At 37.8% G+C, this 27,712-nt stretch overlaps 1 protein-coding gene across 21 annotated transcripts in view; it reads right to left on the reverse strand.

Annotated features, from left to right (window-relative positions):
* Positions 1-1,490: 1,490 nt before the first annotated feature.
* The window catches only part of CADPS2 (calcium dependent secretion activator 2), a 547,933-nt gene continuing 521,711 nt past the window's right edge, over positions 1,491-27,712 (reverse strand). For 19 of the 21 annotated variants that reach the window (XM_045495470.1, XM_045495468.1, XM_045495459.1 and 16 more), the window contains 3 exons: positions 27,189-27,296; positions 8,125-8,229; positions 1,491-2,473 (listed from right to left, as the gene is read on the reverse strand). In XM_045495470.1, the coding sequence (XP_045351426.1) occupies positions 2,303-2,473; positions 8,125-8,229; positions 27,189-27,296 (384 nt within the window). In that variant the 3' untranslated portion in view covers positions 1,491-2,302. Of the gene's footprint in view, positions 2,474-8,124; positions 8,230-26,135; positions 26,528-27,188; positions 27,297-27,712 lie in introns of those variants that run through there. The other 2 variants (XM_045495460.1, XM_045495465.1) reach the window with 2 other exon arrangements.

Raw genomic sequence — 27,712 nt, forward strand, 5'->3', positions numbered from 1 at the left:
AATAATACTTTTTTTAAAAAATAGTAACACTTGGCTTCCTTTAACAGACAGATGCTTGGGTATTCACCCTAACAGTTACACACACCGATGAACAATTATTAAGTCGTCTCAAGCAATTTGCAGTTATGTTGGAGAGAATTTCTGGGCAAAAACCCAAAAGTGGTATTTCATTCTCTTTCAGTTACTTTATAGATTTCTCTTCTATGCCTCTTTGTGGCTAAAAGGTTAGTCCACATAGTCATCATAAACTTCTGAGCATCCCCACTACCTGCCTTTGGCTCTGCTGTTCTCCCTGTGGAAGCCACTGAAGGTTGGAGTGGGGAGTAGAGCTTTCAGAAATCTCCTGAATACAGAAGGAAAGGCGCAGAGAACCCGCAAATCTAGAGAGAAGCTACAAGACGCTGACCAGCCAAGAGAGCCAGTAGGCAGGTGAACTAGATCAGCAGGAAGATCCGCCTGGCCCCAAGGGCTTTCCCCTGCATTTCTGAATTGGATCAGCTAGATATTTCCTTTCATAGGGCTGGAGGGGGGCGAAGGGATCAGTCATCCATCATTCATACTTCAGGACAATATGGGCCAATTACTTAGAGATGAGCTGAATCAAAGACACAGACATTTAGAAGAAAACAAGGGTGGGTAATTTGCAAGTAGCCAGCCATTTGAGCTGTGCGGCAGCAACCGTGGAGAGGGTACCACCGAGGAGTTTAGGGTGGCACAACTGGACACCTAGGGGCCCAAAGAGAGGATGATACTGGACGTGAAGGTGAAGACAGGGAAAGAGAACATTTCAGGAAAAACTGACTTTCCACAACACCGAGTTGGTAGAGTTAGTTTCTAATCCAGGAAAGGGGAAGACATCTACTTTCGTGTTTGTCCTGTATCGTAGGGTGTCTTACCCCCAGGACCCAGATTTGAGCCCAAACCAGTAGTATATAATAACTGAATTAAATGGATTTTTGTGGGCTAGTCCAGCTACTGAGACACCATTTATAACAACACAGGAGAATGAATTTGGAGGTCTAAGAAGTCGGTTTCACTACCAAAATTCCAGAACTACAGTTTACATAAATTCAGGGGTACCTCTGCTTATTCTGCATTAACTTACCTCATTTAAAGATTATTTATGAATGGATGTAGTAGCACAATATGAATTTTAGGAAAAAATACAAAATTAAAACTCACAGAGAAATTACAAAGTATAACACTATTATTTTTCAAAATTATAGCAAGAAAATATTTTGGAAGAAGATATAATAGTTAACTAACATGTCAATTGCTAGTTAAATTACCAGCATTCCTAGTATTACTCTTTATTAGTTAACACCGCTAACGTTAATAACACATATGAGTATGTAGTCAACATTACCTTTGCTGTGGAAATAGACTGTTGGAGTAACTTACTCTTTTAACAAATGTGTGTGCCTTCCAGGTGCAAAAGCACTGTTGATATCTTTTACTCATTTGATTGTAAACAAACAAAAACACAGAGACAAATTGTTGGGGTTTTTATAATACTGCAAACATTTTTTTTTTACTGCACTTAATTTACACAAGTCTAATAAATACAGGAGTGGTTTCGACCAAAGAGATTTTTATTGCCTGCAAGCTGTTACACTTAGAAGTAGGAGAATATGGTATGTTGATGGCAGCACATTTACTACCTTACACTTTGGGATTTTTTCTTACACTTGAAAGAAGGAATGTTCAGAATAAAACAAGACACAAGCTGATGGATAATCTAGTCTATATTTGGGTTTGGCAGTCCTTGAAGCCTGCAGATGAACTCAGAATACTAAGAACAGAGGTTAAAGTTTTTACACACATCACAACAATGGCAAATTAACTACAAAAAAAAAAAAAAAACCCTCACACATAAATGATAAACTATTAAATACACACCACTTTAACAAGGGCATGATAGAGCTGGCACAGTGATCCAAGTAGCTTCTTCTCACAATGTCACATTATGAGAAATACATATCTCACTTCACACACAGGACACTACTTTGATGTAATTACAGACGGAAAAGTCAAATCTTCCAAAAAAACCAAAAAGTTATGTTCCAATCACAAAGCCAAAGCTCATTTTAGGTCAAACTACACAAAAGAGACTCATCTTTAAAAATCCCCCAAAACCAAGAAACTTGCCATTTTCCCCTTTAACTCTGCTTCCAGGTTCACTCTTTACAATGCGGAGTGAAATACAAGCATTTTTTATTTGGTCCAAGCAATCCGTGTAATTACAAGGACAGGGGACAAAATAATGTCAAGGTCCTCCTTCCTCCCACAGACCTGGGAGTTATTAGCCTTCTTCTTCATCACTGTCTTTCATGGTGATGCCCTGAAGTCCTCCTCCTTCCGAGACGGAGGCTGTAGCCTCCTCGACTGTTAAACGTCTGTGCAGAGTATCGTAGGTCTTACTGTTCAGTGTGCCTTCTAACACACCCTGAAGTCGGAAGTCCCTATAGGTTTTCTGGAAGAAGAAGAAAGACTTTGCTTAGATAGCTCATGAATTGTATGGATGGACGTCCGTATGCATCCTCAGTTAGCATTTCAAAAATAATGTGGGACAATTCACTAATGGACTCAGATTGTAGCTGCCCATGTCAATCAACCTGTTGGTATATTTCTGGGGAGAAAAAGAAATGAGACCTCGGATCCTGCTTTTCCAAGTAGAATCACTCTGAATAGATCAAAATGTTCTGACAGATGACAAGTGAAAAATATTGCTAATGGCACAGACTTTACTATTTGAATAGCTTGCGACAAGGTAAAATGATAGGCACTTATGTACATTTTTAAATGAAGGAATTCTTAGTTTTTCAGTTGACATGTCTTTCCTTTAATACTGAAAAACACATTTTATGCAATGTGTTACCTTTTTGGGGGAAGTGTGGAGGGAGATAATTAATCCTATTATCAGTAAAAGAAGTTTGCATTTTCAGCATTTGTGAATTACAACATTTATTTATATGTACCACCGGTTAAAAATTTGTGTACACCCAGGAGTCTGGATGAATTCTGCCCTTTCCTTTTGAAATTCCCTTGGAATGTGAAGTGTCAAAATTCTGGTAGAAAGCTTCCACAGATGATAAATACAACATGTATTTATATTTTCTGTGAAAAGTCTATTATTTGATGTATTATATGTCAAAAATAGAACAAACGTCATGTTAATGTTTATAACATGAATCCTAAGAACAATGACAGGAACAACAGAATTCTGGGTTCTGTGGCACTTAAGATATGTCACCTAGAAAGCATCGCTTATTTCACTGATCCCCTTATGTGCAATTTTCCTCATATAAGATTTTTTTCTGAGACTAAACAGGACTGGAATTTTATTACTGTTTTTTTTTTTTTTTTAAATTGTGGGAAAAATCTAGAATTAGTTCAGTGTGGAAACAAAACACAAATGAAGATATCCCATTGTGTAGAGTCACTTCTAAGGCTGTTTTTAATGCTAAATATCTTTCCAGATTTTGTTTACTGTCCTGTGTTAGATTTAGAATATTAAACATTAAGATTTTAATGGACTGGCCTCAAGTATCAGTATCAACATGCCACCATTGTTCTAAATGTTTCTAGTAGGTACTTTTGTTGTTGTCTGCTTTACACTTAATAGATGAAAAAAGTCAAGTAAGAAGGAATGTTGTACTTTCTGGCCCAATATTACAACTCCAATAGCTGGAAATTAACATGAAGGCATGCTTGATTTCGTTCAACAGAATATATGGAAGGAAACTTTTAATATTCACACAGTTTCATTGAAGGTACTTATTCATATCAGATAGGAAATGCTGATGAATAGCACCTTAATCCCCTTGATATACACACCTGGTTTACTAACAGATTTCGGGGAAGGAGCAAAATCATTACAAGGTTGTGGGGGCCACCGGTATTTTCACATTTTATTTTCCTGTCTTTTTTAATCTGATGTATGCCCTACAGTATCATTACAAGTTTCAGAAGTGATATGCCAAAAGCAAGTATGGAGGGTGAATAATAATTTTTTTTCTCATTTGGATCATTACTTGTTATAAATAAAATTCATATTTGAAAAGTCTACCACCTGTCCAAAAATAAACTGAACTGTGAGAAATGCTGTGCAGTATCAGAGGTATCTTAACAGCCCATAAAAATTTGATTCAGAGAGTGGTTTCTTAAATGATCAAAACTATTTTTACTTACATTTTAATATTTTAAGATACTTACACCCCCACTATCCTCATATTCTCTTTCTAAGGTGTTAATCTCATTATTACTAAGGTGGCACTCTCTTACACCAAAACCTCTGGTAATTTGCATCAAAACACATGGGAATGGCTCTGAAGGGTAAGTTTTATCCAGAAAATCTGGTAACTAATATACACAGTAGTATTACCCCAGAGATTTGTGTTCAAGACTGTAACTGTTTAATAGTTTGATTAAAACTATGTCAAGTACACAAATTACTCATGTACCTGACATGAAACATTGCATAATGCATCTGATATGAAATATTGTTCCGTTAACAATTATATACTGAGTTTATAAGTCCTGCTTTTTTGTTTTATTAGAATTGACTTTTCTTAGACTTAGCTTAATTGTCAGTAAGTTGGCCAGGACAGATTTGTGTTGTAGATCTGCAGTCCTGAAGGCTTTCTAATTTATGTGTAATTAAGATTCTACTGCCTTATTTTATCACCAAGCAACAGGTAGTTAGGGGAGCTGCAGGACAGGTATCCTTGTGATCTCTCTCTCTCTCTTTCTCTTTAGAATTCATAAAATATTATTGGCCCTTGGACATCCTCTGTGGCTGGCAATGAAGGTCTGCTTAGTTCTTATTTAAGACAAGGGCCTGCCATGGGGTGCTGTTCACTTGTCTTCCTGTCTCCTAGTAAGAGCAGCTGATCTACGTTAACTGCTTTTAAATGTCATAGGGCCACTCGGGAGAACACAAATCCATCCGCCACTTTGATTGTTTGAGGATTGTTTCTCCCCCTCCTTCAATAAATCATTCCGATGTTAAAACTGCGAATAATTTCATAGCCCTAAACTCTCTGTGAATCTGTTAGTGGAATTTGTTTTTTTCTCAGCGGGTGACATGAATGAACTGATTAGTATCTAAGTGTCTTTGTGGGCCAAAGTTGGCTGTAATATACATCTTGGTGGCATCTGGGTCTCCAGTGGGCAGAGAAGAATGACTATGCCTGTAGAGTAAAAAAAACCAAACAACTAGCAGTTTGGCTCCTTGGTAGAATTCACTACTCTGTAGTAACATGCTGGCTAGCACCGGGAGATGTGGATGGAATGAAAGCCTACTCAGGGGCCTTCACAATTGTATACATGTGCTTTTATACTTATTATTATTTTTTTATTTTAGAGAGAGAGAGAGCGTGCAGGCATGCAAGTGGACAGGGGAGCGGCAGAGGGAGAGGGAGAGGGAGAGAGAATCTTAAGCAGGCTCCATGCTGTGGAGCCTGACATGGGACTCGATCTCATGACGGTAAGATCATGACCTGAGCCAAAAGCCAGAGTTGGACACTTAACCGACTGAGCCACCCAGGCACCCCTGTATACATGTGCTATTTAATAGCTTCTTAAATTCACTGAAAAATGAACATTACAAATATAACCATATAGGTTCTGAAGAATTATGAATCTATGTACGAAACTGGTTAAAGTCTGTTTATACTCAAAGTAGGAAACAATCAAAACATGAAATTATTAATTCATCCTGATTTTCTTTGTGAAAATAATAATTTTTAATTATTACATAAAGCTCTACAATTTGATTAAATGTATCAGCCAAAGAAAGCATTGGCTGAGTCTGGGGACCTGCTCGTGAAAAACAAAGCATGGAAAGTCAAATATATTCATGAAATTTATTTCCATATTTATCAGTCTTGACTGTTGGTAGCCATAATGAAGAATATGTTAAACTAAGATAAATTGATTGGTGTAGAGTACAATGGAAATGCCACCGCATAATTCGTGACATTATCATTTTATTCTGCTAAAATATTCACTGGTGTTTGATCTTTAATTGTAATGACATGTGTGAATATGAGAAGAGGAAGACCTTTGAAAGATGATGGGCTAATAGAGATTTTTATTCTAAAAACAAAGTAGAGAGCTTAACAATCCAGCCAAAAATGCCAATCAGCTGAATACGTAATTTCTGACATCTTGAACGCAATAGATATTAACTTGAAAATATGACTGATTGTAAGGTAAGCAGCTAATCCCAATATTAGTCACAGTACAGACTGCAACCTCAACATACACATATATGTAGAAGGTATACACAGATTCTGATTCTCTTTTATGAAAAACAAACTTCATTTGAAAGCTCTCCAAGTCACATTAATAGAACAAGAAACACTGCAGAATCGAAGGCAAATATGAACGTATTATTGTGCACTTTCGGGTTCTTTGTAAAACAAATAACACCTGGTAAGAAGTGTTCTGGACCAAAGTTATTTTTTCCATTGAAATGTCATATGTTCAGAGGTATTAAAAATTAGTGGGTGGCTATAATTTTACTTGTTCTTTATGACTAATCATGATTGCTATTACTGTGACATTATAGGTCTGGTTCTATGTTCCGGTAGATTTGCCAATTTCTCACTTTAGAACAGAACTTTCCTATTTATGGGTCTTTCTAATTTGTGATAACCTGTGTGTCTATGGCACAAAATAATTTGTCTTCTAATTAGACTACAGGAACCTAGAGAATGATGGAAAATATTTTAATGTGGTTAAAACTTAATGATGTAATGCAATAGTTCCTCTCAAACTTTAACATCGGAATCACCTGGAGGACTTGTTAATATATAAATTGCTGGGCCCCAGAATCAGAGTTTCTGACTCAGCAGGTCTGGGGTAGGGCCCAATAATGTGTATGCCTAATGAGTTCCCAGGTGATGCTGATATAAGTCAGAAATGACACTTTGAGAACTACTGTGTGTCGCATATGCACATACATACACATAAACACACATATTTGTGCCTATATACACACACACAAATATATATATATATATACACATATATATGTGTGTATTGTGTGTATATATATACATATATATTGCATTTGACAAATGGCACTAAAATGGAAGGTCATCTTTTCAAAAGAACAGCTGATTCTCAATAGCTTAGAGTTATGTTTTTAGTCATTAAGTAGGATTTGTCTCAATTTTAGGAAAAAGTTACACTTGGAGCAAATTTTGTGTTTCCATTAGAATTACGGAGCGTGAAAAATCATGTTAAATAATTATATATATTAATAAAATCACATTAATTAAATAAATAAATATACTCAATAAATATAATACTTGTGTTATTACCTTTTCTTTTGAAGAGCAAAAGACAAAATGGCCTTAAGGGATGTGACACCTGTTGTTGGTTGGGATGTTCCCCAACACTCAAACTGATCATCTCTTACATGTCAGATGGGGCATGCTTCTAAAGAAGTTAGGCAGTGACAATGTTACTTTTGTGTCAGGATATGACAAAATAACGGACACTCTCCTTATGCTGTGGGCCAATACAATTCCAAAGCCCTCATGGAGCACCTGGGTGGCTCAGTTGGTTAAGCACCAACTCCTGATTTCAGTTCAGGTTATGATCTCATGGTTGGTGAGATCAAGCCCGGCTGTGGGCTCTATGCTGACAGTGTGGAGCCTGCTTGGGATTCTCTCTCCCTCTCTCTCTTCCCCTCCCAGCTTGCACATGAGTACATGCATGTGCGCATGTTCAAAAAAAAAAAAAGTCCTCATAATCATATGAGATCCTAATAAGCATGAAGCAAATGTATCAGGAGGAGAAAATATTTCTATACCTAAGAAAATGAAGACGAAATTACTGTGGACCTACTACAGTCAGGTAAATGTGCCAGAGGCTTTGTGTACATTGTCTTAAAATTTGACTACTGATAAAATATCTTTTATTTATTAGTGCAGAAAAATTTACATTTACTTGATAATCTAATTGAAAATGGAAGTAAACTGCTGAGAGTGATGTTTTTAAAGTACTTACATCCACTCAGGTGTGTCACATACAATTTTCTTGTATGTCAGTATCTAGCCATTATTCTTTATAGCTTGGTGGGCAATTCACATCTCAACACATTTTGTTTACCTTCACAATCTTGATGAGCGTCTTCAGTTGGTAAATATGAAGCTGAAGGTCTAATCTATCAGCCAACCAGACACAAATGACTTTCATGGAACTGCTGTACCATTGCTGGAAAGAAGGATGGGGGCGGAGGGGAGGAGAACAGAAAAGAAAACAGCCTCTGCAGTATTCATGTAACAGATTCGGTAATGAGGGGGTAATGAAACACTCTGAAATGACCACAGATCAGCACTTGAAGTCAATAATGCTATAATTTCCTGTTAACAGAATTCTATGTTTTGCTAGAAAATCTGCTAAGTTGACCTAGGCTGTTCTCTACATGAATTAACATTAGTCTTTCAGCTGTAACATATTCAAGGGAAACCGTGTTTTTGCACTTGCAGGCCTAGAGGCCTGCTTTGTAATTGGTAGGTAACAACGGGCACTAAATACATGGTATGGGACTGAATGGACTCCCAAACAGCAGGACAAAGTAGGTAAATTACTTACAAAGGGAAATTTCTAATTAGCCCGTATGTTATGTAAAAATCAAAGAGTAGATTTATGCCATGACGCATGCAGTCAATACCTAGAAATACGTTTTACAGAGGTGATGGTAAGACATCCTCAATCACACCTTTACCTAGTATCGTTAAGTATTTGCCAAGACGTTTTAAAACCACTGAAAATAAAGATGTGACGCCTGAGGAAGGAACATTATTCAGGATGGAATTGTTGTGTCTATAAGAATAAAAAAGATGTCAGTTGACCAAATTATGAAAGGAAAGAACTGGTTTCATTTTACAAGTGTTTTTGGAGGGTTCATAGTTTTCCTCTGTTTATTACCACTTTCTTGAGAGGGAAACTGAAATTCTTCTCCAATGTAATTTCCTGCTCCTGTATAATGTCTACGAGTATAGAAGAAGAAATTTGTTCCTGTTTTTTTGTTTTTGTTTTTGTGTTTTAAAGGCAATCTGCCATCAGTGGTGACATTTTAAGGGATTCAGCACTACACGCTAGAACTAGGTTTAGGTAGTACTGGAAAATTAATAATGCTACTCATTCAGATAACAGTAAGAAATCAATCTCAAAGCCCATTCAGCACTTAGGAAATAACATAAAAAATATTTTTCTTCTGTATTAAAATGACAAATTCAATTTCTAAGAGTACCATCACATGTTACAAGTAAGTCTGAAATTCATCTGGACTCGTATTTATTAACCTTGTTCTGACAAAATTTGGTATAAGAAATGGTATTTTAAGCATAAATTAAACATGAATTAGTTTCACATTTCATTGGACTTATTTCTATTAATTTAATACACTGAACACACATGCATAAAATGAGATAAGGTAATTAAAATGAGTAACTGATTTACTAAATATTATATCACATGGATTAATGGAAGTTTCAGGTTTTTAAAATGTATGTGAGATAGGCTAGGATCTAAAAAAAATATTATTCATGTACCCGACTTTGCTCTTTCCTAATGACTGCTTTCTTAATTTTCAGGACATTTTTGTAAAAGTATCAGAAATAAGATTTACAAAATAAGATACACTCCTAAATTCTTAAAAAAATAAACTGCTAATGAATTCAGTACTTCAGCTGACATATTAATTTCTACTGGTATTTAAATCCTATATTTCCTTATTTCAAATTATTTATAGCCTCAACCTCTTGAATTCTATTTTAATACACATAAACACTCCCAGGTATTGGTGATATTGAATATGAGTACACTAAATTAAGACCCTCACCTCCACACCACTCTCCAGATAATTTGAAAGCTAAAATGTAGTCACAATGGTTGTAACTCTTAAATTATAGTCCTTTTGCAAGAGATAATATATTTTTGTTGTTGGGGGAAACAAAAGATGATATATGGTCTAGCATAACATACTAGCTAATCTGTCAGGCTATAAAGTTACTATATTTATTGTAAGTTGTATGAATTTGAGGGAAATGAAAATCCTTTCTTAAAATTACTCCCTATGCATCTTTATGTTAAGAAATCCTTACACAATTTAAAATTAATTTAACTCATTTTCCCATTACACATCAATGATACTTATGATTAAGTGATAATCAAAAGGGCATTTAATGTAACACAGAAATTTATTCTTAATATAACTTCTTTAACACAATGCCAAAATTATAACTTGAGAGAAAAATAAGTTGGGAATCAAATGATCTGAAGTTAACTATAAAAAGAGAGAAAAAGAGAACCACTCTTAAGTAAAAAAAGCTTAAGCTACTTTACCATCATCTTAGCTTTAAAGGCAACCAAATTATAAGGAAAATTCTATACGAAAAATAATTCTATCAGATACAAATGCCTATTTTTTGGTCTCCAAGTCAAGGCATTTTGAAGATTTTCAGCTAAAACAAACAAATAATAAAGAGAAAGCAGTCCTTTTGCTCAGAGTTTATGTTGTTACTAAGAACAAGCTAACAACAAAAAACCCACTAGGACTGCTTCTTCCTTGTATATGAGGAAACAGACACACACACACACACGCACGCGTGCACGCACACACATGCACGCACTCCAAGTAAATAAATAAGCAAACAAACAAAACAACCAAACGGAAATCTCCAGCAGTTTCCTATTTCTGGTGCTGGAATTGACATGTTCCTCTCTGGGGTGCTGCAATATGGTAGGTCCCATTTTTATATCTTGACAAAAAAGTCAAAGGCAGCTTGGCTCCATCTTCCCCCACCCCAAACAAAACCAACCCTTTAACATTACAAAGAAAAAAAGCATTCAAAAAGGGTGAATGTCCAGTAAAGTGTGAATGTTAGAAAATGTCCTTTCATTTTGGAAAAGTTAATTTTATAAAACAATTGGGTGGACGATTCACTTTTCCCTTCAGGGGACGACAAGGAAGGGGCGCTGCGGTCTGCACTGAAGTCATGGGTATGGCATTACTGCTTCTTTCTTTGCTTTGGTCTACTTAGGAATAAAGCAGTAAGTGTATATTCTACATTTTTTCTACATCAATCCATGACAGCAGCCTACCACTTTAACAAAAAAAAAATATGTCTTTTTTTTTTCTTTTTGTGGTTCATTCAACTCCTGTAAGGGCATGCATTACTCACTTCATTTTCTTGAGATATTTCTTTTAAAGCAAAAATAAAAGAAAAGGAAAGGCTAGGGTTGACTCTGTGAGACCCCTGTATTTATTCACACTTATTGTGCATGACTGTAGACTGGTAAATCATATTAGCAGCCCGTCTCCCCATCAAGCTGCTACTTGCTTTCCAGCCCTGGGAAGGTTCAACAAATCAACAGGAGCACGGAAAACAGAACATCAGTCTAATCTAGTGTTTAAGGTGAAGTTTTCAAACCCAATCTAAGAAGATCTTTAGAGCAAGCAACAAGCTGAAGGGCTCAGAAGGTGGTATTGACAATGAAAGATTGTTGAAATATTGAGAAGCGCAGCACTTGTGCATTTTTAATAACAAGAGGGTCAACAAGGACACAGCTCCCTCAGTGCCAGGAGTTGCCACTGACTATGGAAATTGCCACACCAGGGCTATAAATGCTTGCAGTTCATCAGCTTTCTTAAACAGTTCATCAGCTTTCTTAAACACCCTGAACCCCCTCAGTGGACCTTTAGTCTTGAATTAACAAACCAAAGCAATGAAAGAGGGTGCAGTCTGAATGGCTGGCATTGATCCCCAACTGTGTCAGCACTGCTACAGGCCCTGAAAAACTCTCTCCATTGTCAATAGAAATTGACAAACCTCCTCTCCTAAATAGTGCAGCTGAGCCGGGCGGGATCCACGCAGCTGTAAAGGGCTCTGCTCTTGGGGCCGGGGAGCACTAACAATGGAACAAGCATGAGCTCTTTGTCAGTCCCAGACTCGGCAATTTTCTAACAAGGATTAAAGTTGTTTCTCCGCGGTGCTGGTGAAAAGAGATTTAGCAACATACCGTGCTTTCTTCATGCAAGTTAAAGAGAAGTAGTTAAGGAATTTCATTATTCTGTTGACTAGTGGAAATATAAAACAAATATATTAAATATGCAAACTCCCTTTTCTGCCTAATTTATAACATTTTGGAGGATGATTCAATTAAATGTAACACTTATTGCCTGGAAACAAGCACTTCACATTTATTTTGGAAGTTTTATTTTCAAAAAGTCCAGCTGCTGGCCACCTGGAATGAGGTCTCAATACATACTAATGCACAATGCCTTTAGACCCTCTGTGGCTGATATTCCTAAATCTGAACCACAAGACCACATAGGGTGTATATATCACGGCTGCTTCGAGCAAATGATTTCTGTCAGAATGTGGCTTCTGATGATGATGGCAAGGCAAAAATAGCTGCTTTGCTAGGGAACAAATCTGTGATCTATTTTCTGCTTAAGTGTTTAGCTTTTTATTGATTATGAATTGGTACAACTAGTTGATATATTTTCATTCTTCTCCAGCTAGGCTCAGCTCAATAGGTAACAACAGAAAAAAAAAAAAAAAAAAAAAAAAAAAAAAGAAAGCCAACAGTTTTTAGTGCACTAAGATATGGAATGGCTAAATTTCCAGTGTGTATGTATTTCTTCATTTATTTCAGGGGAAGCTGTCGGTTTTATAAGTGTTGAGTCACCAAGTTCAACCACAATACCATCTAGAAAATACCACCTTAGGAAATAGGTACCTTTTAAATGCCGAGTTGAATTGAATAAAATAACAAATGATATTTTTTAAATGCTGAAGGTTTTGATAAGTTGATAAATATAAGGCATTCTTTAGTATCATTTTGTAGCTTTGGAGAGCAACAAAATATTTAGAAACATTAATGCCCCACTAAATATAAATGCTTCACTGTACATTGAGTGTCTCTTTTGTCAACACTGCATCTATTTAACAGAACTAAATTCATGGCCAGTCACTTCCCATTTCTAAACACTAAAGTACAAATTTTATATTTATGGTAAATTTGAAACAGTAACACCAACACTTCCCTCCTCTATATGAGGCATCCTACTGAAACGATGCTATGCGGTTCCACAAAACAGACCCCTGAAACACCAGCATCTATAAAGTTTTAAGTGCAGATTTTTTGTTGGCTTGGAATAGGAGCGAGGGCAACATTTTGGGAAAACTGAAACCAGTCTCTTATGGTTAAAAATACAGAAGTGTTCAACCCACCCTATACCTATCAAGCCTCCCAGCTAGACCCAGAACTATTCGTGGGGGAAAAATAGAGGCTTGGGTCTGAACGTGGAAGCGGAGGGCTGGCTGTCAACACAGCACACAGAAGCTGAGAGGGGAAAAGGGCCAGCACCTTCTATGCTCTGTCTGCCTGACCAAGCTGGTCAGGGTTTCCTCTGTCTCAGTCTTCTCATCTGTAATATGAAGGGTTGAGTCTGTGGACCTGGCTTTTAAATAAGAAGATTCTGATGTTCTCCCAAAATACTATGATATTAGACTTGATCATCAGAATAAAGGGCATGATTAGAACCAATACAGCTTGTGATTCTTGTAAAAAATGAACTGCAGGGAAAAGCCAAATTATCACACTTTTTCTTTTTACATGGTGCTAAAATACAGCTTTATTCTTCAAAAGAAAAAAAAATGCAAGCCTAGAGCTCCAGAACTTTCTATCACCTGTTATTTTGTTTGTTATGAACTTACTCATTTTGGCCTTTTAACAAAGTGCAAATACATTATAAACAGGAAAAGTGTAATGAGGAGTGAATGAGATTTCTCAAGAACTGTGAGGTACGGTTACTCATTTCTATTCTTTTATGAATTCGGATTATAAAGCCATCTGATTTTTTAAGTTCTCCCTGGGAAATTTAACGCATCAGTTAAAATTTCATTTACTTCTGAGAACAACCTTAACAAGATGGCTGTTATTTTTCCTATTTTGCGTATGTGGAAACTGAGCTTACATAGGTAAGAAACTGAGTTTAGATTAAGCGTGTTACCTGGATTTATACAATAGGTATGCATGGCAAGGTTAGATTTATATCTTATCTATATGGATACACGATTCAGAGTCTGTACTCATGACTGCTAGGTTATTCCAGTCCCTTCTAGAAAACAGTCTGTTCTGTCAATAAAATCTCTGATTCTTTAAGGGCAGTTTGCTGCTTCCAGCAGACAACTAAGAAAACCACCTCTACTCTTCCTGGGGGTTCCTGATCGTTACTGTAATACAGGATTGTGAAGTAAACAGGAAATGCTTATTAATTGTTTCAAATAAGTCTACCACACTTCCTTGCAAGTGAATGCAAGCTGTGTTTCCAAAGACCAAAGATATTTTTAAACCTAATAATGTAATATGTAATGTAAATCAATTCTTTCAAGAACCACACTCCCTTAGGATAACCGACCAAGTGGTTCTTCTGCTATGCCTTTCCCACATGTCCCATTCTTAAGACTTTAAATAATCTCTATGTCCAATGTGGTGCTTGAACTCACCACCCAGAGATCAAGAGTTGCAGGAGCTACTGACTGAGCCACGCAGGCGCCCCACACCATGCCATCCTATTCTTAAGATGTTTTAAGGTGCCATACACCTTAATGCTTAGGAACACTGGGAAGGGGTTTTTTCCCCCACTATAACAAAACAAGGCAATGTAGGAAAAAAGATCCTTGGATTATTCATAAAGGGACCTGATCTATATATGCAGCTTTTTTCATGTGTTTTTTTTTAACATAGAGCAGAGAAGCATTTGATTCATGTCATTTTTCTTCCATATTCAATAATAACCTGACATGCAGGGTGGTTTTCATTTTCTAGTCTATCAGGAAGTCTACAAAAGAGAGTTTATGAGCATTTTGATGCCTGTTAAGAAAATGTAAAAAGTGCTTATAACATGGAAAGATTGGCATAGAGTTGGTACCTAATAAATGTTTGTTGAATGCTGAAAAAACTTTCCTATTCTTGAAGTTCAATACTTTTCCCCCCATACTATTTTTTTTTAATTTTGAGAGAGAAAGAGAGACAGAGAGTGCACACACAAGCAAGCAGGGGAAGGGCAGAGAGGGAGAGAGACAGAGGATCCCAAGCAGCCTCCACACTGTCGGCACAGAGCCCAATGCAAGGCTGAATTCCATGAACCATGAGATCATGACCTGAGCAGAAACCAAGAGTTGGACACTTAACCGAATGAGCCACCCAGGTGCCACCATATTTTTTTGTTTGTGTGTTTAAAAAAAAGGTAGGGGTGCCTGGCTAGCTCAGTCAGTAGAGCATCCAACTCTTGATCTCTGGGTAATGAGTTTGAGCCCCACATTGGGTGTAGAGATTACTTAAAAAAAACTGACAAAAAAATGTGTAAATACCAAGATATTTCTAGATGAATTAGATCTTCTTAAGTTACAAAATACAAGTTACATAACAGGATAAGTTCCATAAACTGGGAGTTGTACAAGCACGTTTCATTAATCGAAAATTCCCTTCATTCCAAAATGTCCTGGAAATAGTATTATCAAACTAGCCTATCTTTTCCCATGCTACACAAAGAGCATTGACATCAATACTGTTCTTTATTCTTCATTATTATCAAGTAGGCAAGTGCCTCTGTAAGTTTATTCTGGGGCCCTTTTCCTGGTGTTAAAAAGATTCATTACAAAGTGAAAGTTTCAGATAATCAGCTGTTCCCTCTCTCCTACTTCATGACAAATGATGGGATGCATGCTGGTTTGACTAATTTTTTGACTTAAATAACTAATCATTGGCTTGGCCAAACTCAGTAGTCAGTCCAGTTATATTGCTGTAGGTACCAGTTTGGGGCACCTAGTCTCTGAATGGTTCATTTGGGCACTATGACCTTTTCATCTGGTTCAATGAGGCATTTTGGTACACAATTTTGGTCAGGATTGCATTTAAATTCATAATGTAGTATCTGAATAAAAATATGTATCAGACTCCTGGAAGGGCTTGTATTGGATGGCACAAGCTGGAGAGAAAAATCTAGGCCTGAGGATTAACTATTAGTAGGTCTTCCTGGAAACTGAAACTGAAGTTTCCTTACAGAAATGGGAGACCGTCATTTCAAAATGACTTTTGGAGAGTGCTGTAAGGACTGAACTCACTAGCTACCATCCTCCACGGCAGCTCCAGGAGTCTCCAACTCCTGGCTCACTCTCACGGGATCCATCCCTAGCAAATGGAAAGACCCGGTCCCCGGCTGCATGTTGGGGTTCTCTAAGTCTGGGATTTCTGGTCATGTCAGTCCCTCCGTCTGGACTTCTATCCCAAAGTATGCTTCCCCGGCCAGATCCACGTCAGCCTTTGAAACTCATTTCAACCATTACTTCTGCTAGGAAGCCAACACTATCTCCTACTAGGCAGAATTAGACGCTCTTACAGTTCCTGCTCCTAGAACTCTGTACCGACATCTATATAAATATTGCATCATGTGCTATACGTCTGTCTCAATGGGCTATGTGTAAATGCAAGGCAGCAACCAAGTCTTATTTTTACTGCTATCTCCAGCCCTTCACAGACTGGCACACAGCATGCATTGCATATTTGTCGAAGGACTAGAATGCTTTAGAATACTTGGAGATATAAAGTGCTACATACGTAATAGTGAGAGTGAGGTTTTTAATAGAGAAAGGATAGGAGAGTATCAGAGCCAGTTTGTTGATATGAATGGCATGTCTCATTGATAGAGAAATAATTTAATAGATGTGAAAGTTGTAGAAATCACCAAAAAGTAAATGGTGGCGTTTAGCTAAAGAAACTTAACATAGGACTAAAACGGAGCTTTAAATGTGACCGTCTAATTTCACGTAAGTGATGAATTAAATAAAGGAGAAAGTATCGTAAACTAACAAACCCCTAGGTCTATGACATACGCGAGTATCCACATACATAGTTTACAGACACCAGATCTAACACCACGTGTTCAGGTGTTGATGTGCTCGGCTCTGGGAGTCTGTCATGCAAGCAGGGAGCTGCCTCACCAGCATATGCCCTGGGGTACTGGGCCCCATTCCTACAGGTTATTGACGGCTGTGGAGCCTATCTGGAGGACGGCTGGCAGTGCTGCCTGTGCATTTTGACCACCAAGTGACATGTCCTGGGTGACTTCTATACTTGCTGGTTTTGCACAAGAGCTCTTTTTTTTAAGGCAGAAAAGTATCACTGCTATGGCATTGTTGGTTTCAGTCTAAGGGAACGTGACAACTCTCCTGGGACCTGAAACAAGCCTGGCTTTTGAGCAAAGAACTCACGAAGGGTAAAGAGGAAGAGTGTGCCCTTATCTTGCAGTCATGGCGTTTGATACTGCAAACAGTGGAGCTGTGTGGGGATGAACCTTGCACCGGCCCTAATTTTTGGCAAGTTTCCAATCTTCCACTTGACACAGGTAAATAAATGAATTTCTTGAATCACTATTATCTCTCTTGGAAGGGAATTAAATTTTAGTTCTCCATAATACATCCATTTCAAAGAAAAAATGTTAATGTTAATTCTGGAGATGAAAATGTCAAACATTTTAATGAGAAATTAACTTTTTCAAAAGGCCCATTTGATCATAAGAATGTAAGCTTCTTTAAGACAGGGACTTGGTGTATCCTGTTTAACGCTGCCACATAGCATGTGGCCTCTACAAAATAAATACTTGGGGGGGTGATTAAATGGTTAATAAGGGGAGTTTCAATTTCCTACTTTAATTAGAATCCCATCGTCACTGTGACAGAGATATCCATCTGTGTGGGATAAAACAATGCCAAATGTTTTTTTAATGTTTATTTTTGAGAGAGAGAGAGAGAGAGAGAGGCAGAGAGAGAGGGGCACAGATGATCCAAAGCGGGCTCTGTGCTGACAGCCTAGAGCCCAATGTGGGGCTCAAACTCACGTACTGTGAGATCATGACCTGAGCTGAAGTAGGATGCTGAACCGACTGAGCCACCCAGGCGCCCCCAGGCCAAACCTTTCGGTCCCAGTATTCACCACTATCGCATACACTATCCCATACACATGACGTGAGTGGGAGGTTTCCTCATGCATCCAACACATCAACTGAACGGACATTCTACATCAATAAACATACACATTATATGCGTATAGTATGGGCAGTCACTGAGGGGAAAGCCAACAAAAGGAGCTGTGGGGAGTATACAGAACCAAATTTCTGAGGATCTGCAGAGGAAAAGTATGGGGACGCTATATATTAGACTGCGTAAGTAGGAACGTGGATTGAAAGAATCTTGTTCAACCACATTCAAACACTGCATCCCATTCCTGACTCAAAACCCTAAGCATGACAGAGAACGCTTAGAGAAGTTTCAAAGGACAACCCCGAAGATGATTAGAGGGCTAGGAAAGGGGCCTATGAAGAGAAGTTAAACAAACAGGGATTATTTATCCTGGAGTAGACAAGTATGACAAGTGCCTTAATAACAGTCTTCATATATAGGAAGGATTATTCCCTAGAGGATGCTGGCTACCTGCTTTTTCTCCACCAAGAGGAAAAGGGAAAATGGGTTTAAAAACTAGCATGAAAGTTTAGGTGAGATGGGGTTAGAATTTTATTTCAAACAAAATATTTTGCTTGTATGAACACAGTAAAATTTAGATGGTCTCTTACTTAGGGCTGGGCCGTAATCAGGAAATTAAGTAAGGGCTCTCTCTAGGTGCTGGTAAGTACCTTTGGATATTATTCTTTTATAGAGTTTCCTTTCAATGCATTTAGCAGACACACTGAATAATGGTTTGCCACAACAACTCCTTCCTTACACAGATTTTTTTTTTTTTCCAGTTGGACTTAGTCAACGGTGGCTGGCAGTCTGGCTGGCTGTCACTGCTGTGTCCACTCATGAGAGGCACTGCCAGGGGTGCAGGGAAGGCTTGCACAGGAGGGGGCTGACAGAGGAGGAGCTCAAAAGGCCACCACGGGAAGTGGCCTTAGGCTGTGTGACATTTGCTGATGAAGTTAGGTTGGAAGAGAAAGGACAGTAGTAGTTACCAGTTCTATGAAAACATTGCACTGGTCAACTGATAGAGACACTGGTCTCAGGGGAGTCCCGGGTATTTTCAGTAATAAGTCACTGGTGGCCAGTTGCAGTACAAGCATGTAAAATCACTGTGGAAACACCAGGCTCTGCGTGGAGAAGCCACAATTTCCAGACTGTCTTAAATGTGGAAGCGGCATGAAATCAATACCGAATAACTTCTAAAATGCTCAATGTGCTGCTTGTGATCATTTCAACCATCTTTTAGAGCATCAGTCCAGGGAATATTCTAACTTCCTTCAGTGACCATTAAGTCGTTGTTACTGGCTTGGGTGAATGAATGTTAATGCACATTTACACATTTGGGGTTTAGAAAAATGTCTCCATGAAAATGAAAGTTTTGTCATCTTCCATTCATCAGAGACAATTTTACCCTCGCTAAGAGAGGTTACGTGATCAACAATTTTTTTTCTTCCTATTCAAGCACAACCTCAGATCAGTTCACATGTGAGATTTTCTTTCTTTCTTTTTCTTTCTCTTTTTTTTAAATTCTGAGCACAATTAAAGGTGAGTTAAGGCTCTGGTGGAAATCTAAAGAGCATCGGCAAATCTGAGCACTGCTCAGCTTCTGAATTGCTTTTTCCACTTCTCAGTTCTTTTAAATGGTTTTCTATGGCAGGGACATTTTTCTTAATTAGTCACAGCTAATTAGTGTTCTGGCATAGACAAGCAATCAGAAATGTCAGAGCTGCGAGGCTACATCTCCCTAATCCTTTGATAATAATTTAGCCTCCTGGGAGGGCCCCAAGCTGCGGTAAGTAGTGACTGACAATAAGGCAAAATTAGGTGGGCAGCAGACCATTAGGATAGAAAAATAAAAAGCACTACCCAGTCCTGCTGAGCACCATCAGGCAACTAACTGCACTGCCAGATGAGGTGCCTGTTTAAGCCTGTGTTGTTAATTAGCTGATTCTACCAGACCTGCCACATATGTCCAGGTGCCTGGTGCAAAGACGTCTATTTCTGGGAATGTGCCAAATGACCATTGTGTTTCATGATCACATTTCAGGAATATAAGGAAGAAGCCCACATACTTCTTGAAGATTCTTTTGAATTATCAAAGAAATAAGATCAACACGCTACAATACACTTTCTCGCGGAGTTTCTTTTAGGCAATTAGGCACGCGTATCTCAAGTTTCCCAGGTTTTAATTCACCCACAGCTTAGATTCAAATGAGGGCCTCTGGCGGCGCTGGGCTGCGTCTGGACTTGCCAGAGCTATTCCAGCACCCACCGTACATCAAAAAGTAGACTCTTCAATAAATTCTTATACTTACAAATAATAGCTTAACATTAAAATAAAGGTTATTAACAAAAACGAACCAGACAGCCGTAATTCGAGAGCAGAGGTTTTAAACAGAAACAAACTCTGAGGAAACAAACCGCTAAGGAGCAAGCTGTGGAGGGCGTTTACTGAGGCAGACAAGATGCTCCGCAGAACACGTCTGACTAGGACTATCTTAAAAGAGGTCAAACAACTTCAGCGTGAGACCAAATACTGTAGGTAAAATGAAGCGGAAATATAGACAATTAAACACAAAAACCCAAACACCTGGGGAACAATGTATCCAAGCCACTAACAGTGTCAAAAGTAACACAGATAACAAGTGGAGATCAAACTTTTTATCTACCTTTAGGACGCAATGAGGTACTAAACCATGTTTAGTCTGTAGCACAACCATGTTTAGAAATACATTACCTCAAATAGCCTCGAGTCCATCATTGAACGTATTATCCAGCCTTTCCTATCGATGAAGGAACATAATGGCTTTGATATGAGAGTGATAGTAACCTTTAATTTTGATTGGTGACAGGAAAATCATGGTTGGGCATAATGGTCCAAAAGTTAATGTTTTATATTTGAATTCTTTTTATACAGAAGCAAAACCAAAGAGAACATCCTCTGTAATGGGAATCTAGACTGATTTATGTAGTTTATAGAACAACTTCCTAGTCATTTGAAAGTAAAAGATTATTGAAAAGAAGAAAACTGCTCTTTTTAAATTAACATTCACATACTAGAGAATATATCTATAATATCTTAGAATTATAAGAAACGCAGGAAGACAAAGAAGTTTTCAGTCTTACTGGGCTGCAGCCTGCATTCCCAATAAAGAGGCTGATTGCACACACAAAGAAATTTATCCAAAGGACTGAAAAAGGAGAGTCAGCTTTAAATACATATCATGGAGGGCATCACGGTAGGAAAGTTTCATCTAGCAGCCACTATTATCCAAGCCCTGTCGATTTCAACTATTCTTGTGAAAATCAACATGATAATAAACTGAATCTTTAAGGAAGTTAAGAATAGTAGTGCTGATCTTACTGAGGATGAATAAATTCCGGAGTGACAAAGTTTGGGCACTGGTGTGAAACTGCATTCAAAAATTCTGAGCATTTCTGCCCTTTCTTATTTCAGAGTCAGAGACGAGAGCACAGAAATGGAAAATGACTTTTATTTTGAGAAATATAGTCTCTTGTCATAGGTTCAGTTTTCTTTTTCTTTGTATGTTATCGTATCTTAGGATGGCTACCGAATTCACGTAGATAGTGTAGGTCAGTTTTACTTACAGTGTTTAATGTAGAGTTGCTTTACTGAAAAGAATTCTTTTCAAGGAAAAGTCCTGAGAAATTAATCCTTTATAAAAAACTATTTGGATGAATATAACTGATTAACTATCATTTAAAGAATTACTTTTAATTTTATAAGACATCACCACAATATTTGAAAAAAATCTCATTGAGATGAAACTCCTCAACAATTAAATATTTAATCAGTTTATAACACATGAGAACATTTAATCTGCATGATTTACCAATTAAATACTGCACCCTGATGTGTCTTCAGCAACATGAGAGCTGAAATGAAATTGTTTCAAAGGGACTCAAGAAGGGCAATGCCCAATAAATATACAAAGATTTAAAGAGGTAGGTGGGTTTAGTGTGCATCCTGGACAATAAGATGTATTTCAGTCAACCCCTAACTACCTCCAGGTTGTAATATTCTTGGACATTAGGAAAGGACCACAGCGCGTGCTCTTGGGCAATTACTGCACAGGTCAGTTTTGACTCTGGAAACACCACCACTGTCCAAACCAGAGTCTCGCGGGAACTACCCAGCCTCTCTCCCGACACACGGGAACCTGTGGCTAGCACTGCGTGTCCTGAAGCCTGAGTGTGTGGGAAGAAACATCACAGTAGACATTTAAAAATGGGTCTTAAGAATTAGAAGATCTTTGTCATACTTCTATATCGGGATTAGACAATTGTAGATGGTTTCGATTTGATAAAAACTTTAAAAAGGTTGCTGACAATGGTGTTTAATATGTAAGAAAAAAACACACTAGGGTAAGAGAGATTGCATAGAAAGCTGAAAAACCATTTGGCGCATCCATGACCTCTCTCACTACAGGAGAACTTTAAGATTTTTCTTACCCAGATAAGGCACATTTTTTCTAAATTGAAAATGTAAATTTAACATGGAGATTTTATTTTTTTATTTTTCTTATTTTTATTTTTTTGGCAGAGAGAGACAGAGCATGAACGGGGGAGGGTCAGAGAGAGGGAGACACCGAATCTGAAACAGACTCCAGGCTCTGAGCTGTCAGCACAGAGCCCGACACGGGGCTCGAACTCACGGACTGAGAGATCACGACCTGAGCCGAAGTCGGCCGCTTAACTGATTGAGCCACCCAGGCGCCCCTAACATGGAGATTTTAAACTCAGCATGTGTAATGATGACGGCTTGAGAGAAAGAGACAGTCTCTGTTTAAAATACTCTGGTCGCTCAGAAAGATTTTGCATGAATATGGAATGGATGAGTTCCAACTATTTTTCTAAAGGGGTTCAGAGCCCTGGTGGTAGATACACGGAATGTCATGGTACAGCTATTCTTTTATACAGAATCTCTTTTTTTCTTTATCTATTGCACTTGCTGTTGATTCTTGGGTGGGATACCTGCTTTCACTTGGCCATGACAAAACAAAACAAAACAAAACAAAACACCTTAAGAACTGCTACTCTGGGGTGCAAGGCTTAGCATCCAACCAATCCGGTAATTTTTGTCATCACTGCTAACATACTTGAAACTAATTTAATTTAGTTGTTTTAAAATCTGGAAGATATTTCAGAAACCGTCTGGAGTTCTGGACCAATTTCTTCAGTTTGTATGTACTAACTATACTGAGTCTTAGGCAGGTGACATAACTTCTTGACACTCACTCTGACAATCAATGGCAGAACCGTGGCTGGAACTCAGAGATCTGGATTCCTGGTCCAGGCCTCTCCCATGGTACTGTGTTACCATTTCAGGTTTTGTAAGTCTAAAGTATGGTGGAGATAGCATAGACTTTATGGTGGAGATAGCAGAGACTTTGAAACTGGAGAGACACAATTTCAAAGTCTGATTCAACAATTCACAAGTCACTTATCTTCTATGAGTGGGAGATTCCTTAACCTGAAAATCAGCACAAATGGAGATGATGGCATCTAGCTCAGCAGGTTAGAAATGATATAGGTAAAGCACGTAGCACATTTCCTGGTACATGGAGGTGCCCTGGGAATGCTAGTGATGACAGCTAGGGCCAGTATTATTATTTTGATAATTTGAGAAGATTAGGGATATACCTTAAAACAAACTCAGTGCCTTCTGTTAGCAGCATGGATCTGCCATTGTTTATTTATACTTTTGAAAAATTATTTCTGTGTTATGCAGAAAATGTTTCAGAAGTTTAACTACTTATGGACTGAAGTAGAATGTCTTGGTTCTTTGTCCTAATATGATCTCTTTTTGATCTTTCAAGGGTACATTTGGCTTTAATATTTTAAAATTTAATGTAAAAGTCTAAAGGTCATCCTATATTTAGGGTCTTGAAGGTAATACAAGTTTTAATCATTCCTGTCTTTAAGACTCTGAAGTTAAGGGAACAAAATCCCTTTCCATGGAGGCTAGAACAATAATAATTGCAGTGCAAGATGCTCAGGAAACTGGACCATGGCTTATGGCTTCACGAGTTGTACATGGATGACCGTAGGAGGTACCGTTTTTGTTTGTAGATGCATGCAAAGCGATGGACACAAATCTAGGGTAATGGTCATTATTTGGCCTTAGGCACTGGTACAATTATGTAAATAGAACCCTAAAGTATTTCACCACAAATATCATGAGCCATTAAGATGCTTAATTGATCAAAAGGTTTCTGAGGTCAGAAATACAGGTAATTACTATTCTCAGGGAAAGTTTCACAGAACTTTCAATAGTCTTTTCTGTGAGCAGAGCATCATGCAGAAAAAGATTACTTAGTAAAACACACGAGTTCTTTTTTAAAGTGTCGGCATCGAAGGCAGGATGAAAGTATGTCTTCGGAATAATTGTTTTATATAAAAATATTGTAATTTGTGGGATTTCCAAAATGAAGCGAATCTCGTTTGGGTCAAAAGAATATCCTTCTTAAGGAGTGAAGTTTTCATACTGAATGACCAGAAGCTGGATGCCCTATACCCTTACCCGGGTTGGTTAAACCACAAGTATTGATTCACTGCAGTGCGTGTGCATGTATGTGTATATGCACATTTTCCTCTGTGTCTGAAGTTAGGGGTCTCTGTCTCTTCCCCTCCCCTCTCCCCCCTTCTCCTCCCCCCACTCCTCTCCTCCCCTTTCCTCTCCTCTCCTTTCTTCCCTTCCCTCTCCTTTCCTTTCCTTCTATTTACTTCTTATTTTAATTGAAATAGCAAAAGTTTGTCGTGATGCCTGAATAAAATTGTTCTCTTCAATCTTTTATCTGTAATAGACTAAGGTTGCCAACAGTATTTATAGGGTCATTATTTTCAACTGTTTCTTGACATCTAACAATATTATTTTAAGTTCCAGCCAAGAGGATTTCCAATAATTATATAATGTCTCTCAGTAATGATCTGTTGCTTAAGATACACATTCTGTTTTACCTTTCAACACATACTTGATAACCTCTCATTTACTAACTATAATTGAGGCAAATTCAGTCTTGGCTAATTAGGGGCTCTTAGTACCCCTCATACATGTTATTCTTGATGACATATCAATAGAATTAGGGTCTACTTTTTATTTTTAATTACAGTAATAAAAATGTGCAATTTAAAAATATTAGAATGTTTAAGGACATTATAACTATTTCACAAGTAACAAGTCCACTGTTCTACTGGGGATACGCAAAATGACAAAACCTTCACAACCAAAACAGAACGGTTGCTTGTCAAGAGTTCTTTTCAGAAGCAAACTTACCGCCATGTCAGATGCTTAGGTATCAAAGGAAAGTGTACATAACCAGGGCAATTAACCTAGACATACTTTTACATTTTTTAAAGAAAGCTCTATGCCCAATGTGGAGCTTGAACTCATGATCCTAAGATCAAGAGTCATGTGCTCTACCGATGGAGCCAGCCAGGTGCCCCCTAAACTAGACATAATTTTAATGTTGGCCCTTTTAATGTTGACTCTACTTCAGTCAGCTCTGTTGGTTATTGTTGTCACACAAAAAGTCTTCAAAGAAAGTTTGGTGAATGTGAGAGAGATGAAGTAGGGAATATCTTTATAGCGAAAAAATTCTACCTCTGTTATGAACTGATGGCTGGCTTTGTAGTAAATAGGTCACCAAGACAAAAAGTTGAAGATGTTAAGCGCGCGCGCACACACACGCACACACACACACACACACACACACACACACCCCTACCTCCCTACCTATAATGGCCTATTTCCAGATGATTCTATCTTTTCTCATCATAGAAAACATGCTTCAGCTATACTAAGAATAAACATAAAGGAAATAACATCAATCCAATTTCCCTATTCTGTTCAACATTTGTGAAAATTACCACATAAGCAAAAAAGGTAAAAGAGAATTTGGAAGTAAAACATATGCTTGTAAATTCAGAGCAATACCAAATGGAAGCAGAAGTTGCTAATATGGTTCCAGTATTTTGTAAAAGAGCCAGCTGGATAGATGATAATTTTTCTACCCCTGCAGGGCATCAAAGCTTTTAGGAAATCATTCTTTTCACACATATTAACACTTAGCTTATTAAAACAGATGATACTTTTATTGTAAAACAGCCTGGGTAGAGGCTAGAAGCATAAAATATGAAAGAGGAGACTCATGTTGACCACCGGATCTGACAAACAGTGAACACTGACACAACAGACCATGAAGGAGATGATGACGTAGCAGGACCTTCTGTAACTGCCACAGCTGAAGTGTCACCGCGAAGCCCGTGAATTGCTGTTATGAAAACATTTGCGGCAACTTGCATAATTAAATGAAACTGCCAGAAAATCATTTCCAAAATGCAGGGGAGATGTACATAAATAAATACAGTTCAAAGCAAATATTCCATTTCAGCATCAGCATTGTGGTGAATTCTGGGAAGTTCCAACACAAGCAAAAGCACCATTTCCTTTGAATTGACTGTTAAATAATTACAAATGAATGACAACATTGTTATTGAAATGGATTGCTCTCTTAGTTTCCTTTACAGATACCAGATAAATGAAACTTAATGATCAAGCTCTCTAAAACCACACCCGCCTACTTCTAGGAGTTGCCTTGTGGAAATGAAGACTTTTGTGCTGATAAAACCGCAGGGTGATACTGTTAGCATATGCCAGTGCTGTAAATCAAGGGGAAAGTGTTCAATAACAGTAGATTGGTGGTGGATATTTGGCTTTACTGAAGCTTATGTCTTTGTGCAACTAAGGAGCATGACGTTGACTCACAAAACTTTACGAGGAGGGGCCAACTCCATGCCAGCATTATCCTGTTGAGGGAATGCACAAAGGCAAGCGGACCGATGCTGTACATAATGGTAAACTGGTTATCATCCTGCTCGTTAAAATTAACCTTAGAAGGTTTTTGAGACCTCCATTCTAACAGTGACACTTTCCACATACAAAAGAAGCCAATTAAGCCTTCTGTCAACAGTCAGAGGAATAAAACTATCAACTGTATTAGCCGCATAGAAGAAAGGGGATCAGAAAAGGAGTCTGCTTTGCAAACATATCATCAAAATGCAATTTTCCCTGCACATATTTCTATGATGCCAGGAAGCCTTGCGAGGGCAGTTACTTACATCAAACAGCTTTTCTATATACATTTCCTCATTGACCTTTTCTCGAAGAATATCCTGGTTTTGCCGAACAAACATGATATAGGTGTCTGCCAGATCCATTCCTGGTTTCTGTGGTAGGGGAAAAGCATGGGGAATAAAATATCAGGTCTCAATTGTGAAAACATTATTAAAACACAACCTTAAAAAGTAATTCACATATCATTTCAAAAATTACATTAGTAAATTATGCTCAAGACCAAAATCAACAATGAGCACCTTCAGTAAATTCTGTAATTAAAATAAATAAAAGTTTATTACTGGTGTCTGTAACTTGAGGTCACGGGTATTCATCATTATGAAAATGAGTAGAGACGTGTGGCTGTAAACTACTAGGTATCTTTTTTCTTTAATGGCTATCTTGAACGGTTAATATGCCAAGCAGTATAAATGAGTGATTTTTTTTTAAGAAGTCCCCACTTGCAATAATCCTTTCCTAATTTCCAATACAATTTACTTGTCACTATCTCTGGCTGGTTTATTCATAC

This window comes from Leopardus geoffroyi, chromosome A2 (genome assembly GCF_018350155.1).
Source record: "Leopardus geoffroyi isolate Oge1 chromosome A2, O.geoffroyi_Oge1_pat1.0, whole genome shotgun sequence".
NCBI classification, from domain to species: Eukaryota; Metazoa; Chordata; class Mammalia; order Carnivora; family Felidae; genus Leopardus; species Leopardus geoffroyi.